We start from the raw sequence: 4,326 nt of genomic DNA, 5'->3' as shown, positions 1-4,326 counted from the left end.
GATCACAGCTTCCATGTCTCCTCAGACTCTGTTGACCCAGTCAGCAGCTTACACACATAAGTTTCTACTTTATTTAACAGCAAACATGCACACACTAACTGAGCAGCCTGAAATGTCTTCTCTTAGTGATCAGCAGGAGAAAAGAGGCAGATCACTGTGGCCAACTGGTCACTTCCTCATTTATGTTGAGAGCAGTTTGACTAGATGGCCTGAAAGCCTTAACAATATGCTGATGACAAAAAAATTAACACAAGTCTGGAGGTGGTTTCTGAAGTTCTGTGTTTTATAATTAGATGTTACATTTAACCACACACGACCAGGAATTTCTGTCATTACACTAAAAAAAGAAGTGAAACAAAGTGTCTTCATACAGTGTATAAACCATAAACACAGCATCTCCCACAAGATCTTTACACAATATGTACATGTGCACAGTGTGACATCTTTTTATTTTCAACACATTGTTGGGAAATTACATTGCAGAACAGGCCAGACATAGATACAGATATATGTTGAATATGAGACACATGTAGTTGAGCAGTAGAATATGACATGAATGTCTATCAGTAATACTCAGTTTCTCAGTGGTTAAAAAAGCTATTATCCTTGAATTGTCAACAGTAGAGTCCGCTGTACTGATCTCCGCCCTTCTGAATCAAAGGTTATAAGAGTATATTCTCCTTCATCACTCCAGCTCAGGTTATTGATCCTAAATGTTCCATCACTGGGAGTAAATGATGATCTGTTTTCTATCTCATTAGACACAATCAGATTCTCTCTCCCACTGAGTATTACTGTTGTTTTGTTTGACCATTGGTAGCTAAATATTTCTGAGGCGCTGTCCATCAGCCGGAGGACCACAGTTCCTCCCAAAGCTCCATAACACTGAGCTCCATCCTGTCTGCCATCACAGGAGGTTTCCACACCTGGAAAGTTTCAAACATAAGTTGGGATATTCACAAGCTGAGCAATATTTGAAGTCATTAAATTAACTCCACCTTTACCAGCTGCAATGATAATCACACAGTGTAAGATATGTACTTTTGCTTTAAGTAATTTACGCATATTTTGATGCTAATACCTTAGTACCATTGCATAAAAAAGATTTTGAGTGCATGACTTTTACTTGTTTTTCTATAATGTGGTATGTGACTTTTACTTCAGTAAAAGATCTGAGCACATGTTCCACCACAGCAGGCCAGATATGAAGATACAGATATGTGTAGAATATGAAATATACAGTAGTTTAGCAACAAAATATGACAGGTACATGTATTAATATCACTTCACCTGAAGGTACAAGAACTTATTTACCTTGAATGGTCAACTGTAGAGTCCGCTGCTCTGTGATTCGTCCATCTGAATCGTAGATTTCAAGAGTATATTCTCCTTCATCACTCCAGCTCAGGTTATTGATCCTAAATGTTCCATCACTGGGAGTAAATGATGATCTGTTTTCTATCTCATTAGACACAATCAGATCCTTTCTCCCATAGAGTATTCGTGTTGTTTTGGTTGACCAGTGGTATCTAAATATTTCTGAGGCGCTGTCCATCAGCCGGAGGACCACAGTTCCTCCCAAAGCTCCATAACACTGAGCTCCATCCTGTCTGCCATCACAGGAGGTTTCCTCACCTGGAAAGTTTCAAACATAAGTTGTCAGGATAATGACAAAGAGACATTTGCTGCAGCTGTTTCTCTGCCAGACCACAGTTTGCAACACAGCTTGTACTTGAGTTTTTTCTTACGTTCTACTGTACTCATACTACATTTCAGGAACAAAATATTGCAGTTTTTACTACTCCATTTATTCCTCAGTGATTACTTTTCAGATTCATATTTCACATGAATATGCGATACAATAAATATTCGATAAAATATAAGATGCAGTGACAAAGATGGAACGAGACAAAAGACTGCAAAGATGTTGAAATTAATACTTTAAGTACATTTTACATTTACATTTTGCATAAGACATAGACATGTTTAGTTTAGCAATAGAATATGACATGTATGTCTATCAATGTTACTAAATTCCTCAGTTGGTAAACAAAGTTATTTACCTTGAATAGACAAATGTAGAGTCCGCTGCTCTGATATCATTCCATTTGAATCATAGATTGTAAGTTTATATACACCATCATCATTCCAGCTCAGGTTATTGATCCTAAATGTTCCATCACTGGGAGTAAATGATGATCTGTTTTCTATCTCATTAGACACAATCAGATTCTTTCTCCCATAGAGTATTCGTGTTGTTTTGGTTGACCAGTGGTATCTAAATATTTCTGAGGCGCTGTCCATCAGCCGGAGGACCACAGTTCCTCCCAAAGCTCCATAACACTGAGCTCCATCTTGTCGGCCATCACAGGAGGTTTCCACACCTGGAAATAAAAAATTATTTAAAAAACATTAGATAGAAAATTATAAATAGTATTATTATATTCCATTGATTTTTGAAGAACTGAAGAAATGATATGTGATTTATGCTTCTCTCTCAGTGAAATGTTCTGGTGTCAAACAAAGTGGTTTTGTAGGTTGTTTATGAACTCAGACCAGTTTTTACCTTTACTTGATACATGCTACTGGGGTTTTAGTTTCAATATTCATTGATTGAGGACTCTAAAGAAGAAATACAGCAGGTGTAGCTGAACAAAAAAAAATTGGAAATGTTATGATGGACTAAATGGGATTTGTTTCTATGTAAGACTGTACTGTGTCTCTGTGGACAAATCAGTGATGGAAACATTTTGGTGCAGCAGAGCCACCTCCTCTTAGCAGTAGGCTACCTTTAGTTATTGAACATATTGTATTTCTGCTGTATCAGCATGTTGTAACTGTGAGTGAGATTATGATTTAACATTAGCTTAAGAGCTGCGTTTGCAATGCGTTTGCTCCCTTTTAAGTTCAGTAACTGAGTGAGAATAAAATCAACCTAGAATACTGAGGCTTTGATAAATATTCACTTAAAATCAGAGCAGAGAAAACTGTCAGTTTGTGTCAACATCATAGATCTATGGCAGTCAAGTGAAGACCAGAGCTGAAAAAACATATTTAATAATATCTAGTTCATTTATATGTCATGATTCTTCCCAGTGTGGGTCAGTATATCAGCTGCAACACATATCAATGAAGATTATGTACTTTTTAACGAGACTTGAAAATACTGTCACAGCTCACCATGAGAGACTCCCAGTATCATCACCAACAGTCCGATCACAGCTTCCATGTCTCCTCAGACTCTGTTGATCCAGTCAGCAGCTTACACACAGAAGTTTCTACTTTATTTAACAGCAAACATGCACACACTAACTGAGCAGCCTGAAATGTCTTCTCTCAGTGATCAGCAGGAGAAAGGAGGCAGATCACTGTGGCCAACTGGTCACTTCCTCATTTATGTTGAGAGCAGTCTGACTAGATGGCCTGAAAGCCTTAAAAATGTGCTGATGACAAAAAAAATTAAACAGAAGTCTGGAAGTGGTTTCTGAAGTTCTGTGTTTCACAATTAGATGTTAATTTAACCACACAATACCAGGAAATTCTGTCACTGCACTCAGAAAGAAGTGAAACAAAGTGTCTTCACACTCGATGTAAACCATACACTTTTTTCTATTCTGTCGTGTTCAATCATCGTACACATTCGAGACAGATGAACATACGGATTTTAAGATTCAAACTTTTACACAATATCTACATGTGCACAGTGTGACATCTTTTTATTTCCAGTAAATTGTGTGGGAAATGAGACAACATTACAATCTCAGAAACAAGATATTTCATTACTAAGACGCCCACTATTTCTACAGGAAAGTATATGTTAGTGATACTGAAAACAACTGTGAAGTCTCTGTAACCAATATGAAACACAAATGTCTCTTACATCCAGGCTGAAAACTAAGCACAATGTCACATTTAAAGGTGAATATAAACACCTGCTACTTAGCCAGGACATAATGTGAGTGAAAACCCAAACACAGCCTGCAGATGTCATCACAACACAACATGATTTATAAGCTGCAGCATCAACCAACGCAGCCTTTAGGAAGAAACCACTTCAGCCATTTATGTCCTGCTAGTAAAGTTTGTTTTATATGATTTTTCAGTAAAACATCAATCAATCAATCAATCAGTCAATCAATTTTATTTATAAAGCCCAATATCACAAATCACAATTTGCCTCACAGGGCTTTACAGCATACGACATCCCTCTGTCCTTATGACCCTCGCAGCGGATAAGGAAAAACTCCCCAAAAAAACCCCTTTAACGGGGAAAAAAAACGGTAGAAACCTCAGGAAGAGCAACTGAGGAGGGATCCCTCTTCCAGG

At 37.5% G+C, this 4,326-nt stretch overlaps 1 protein-coding gene across 11 annotated transcripts in view; it reads right to left on the bottom strand.

Moving 5' to 3' along the window:
• The window catches only part of LOC126388896 (pregnancy-specific glycoprotein 22), a 23,466-nt gene extending 20,060 nt beyond the window's left edge, over positions 1 to 3,406 (bottom strand). For 9 of the 11 annotated variants that reach the window (XR_007569796.1, XM_050042253.1, XM_050042252.1 and 6 more), the window contains exons 1-3: positions 3,181 to 3,406; positions 2,064 to 2,384; positions 1,315 to 1,635 (exon numbers count right to left, since the gene is read on the bottom strand). Coding sequence is in view for 10 of the 11 variants with exons in the window: in XM_050042253.1 (XP_049898210.1) it covers positions 1,315 to 1,635; positions 2,064 to 2,384; positions 3,181 to 3,229 (691 nt within the window). In the remaining variant the exon portion in view is untranslated. The remainder of the gene's footprint in view (positions 1 to 1,314; positions 1,636 to 2,063; positions 2,385 to 3,180) is intronic. The other 2 variants (XM_050042254.1, XM_050042262.1) reach the window with 2 other exon arrangements.
• Positions 3,407 to 4,326: the final 920 nt, after the last annotated feature.

Source organism: Epinephelus moara, chromosome 4 (genome assembly GCF_006386435.1).
Source record: "Epinephelus moara isolate mb chromosome 4, YSFRI_EMoa_1.0, whole genome shotgun sequence".
NCBI classification, from domain to species: domain Eukaryota; kingdom Metazoa; phylum Chordata; class Actinopteri; order Perciformes; family Serranidae; genus Epinephelus; species Epinephelus moara.
Note: the sequence above shows the minus strand (reverse complement) of the source record. Positions and strands in the feature narration are given on the sequence as shown.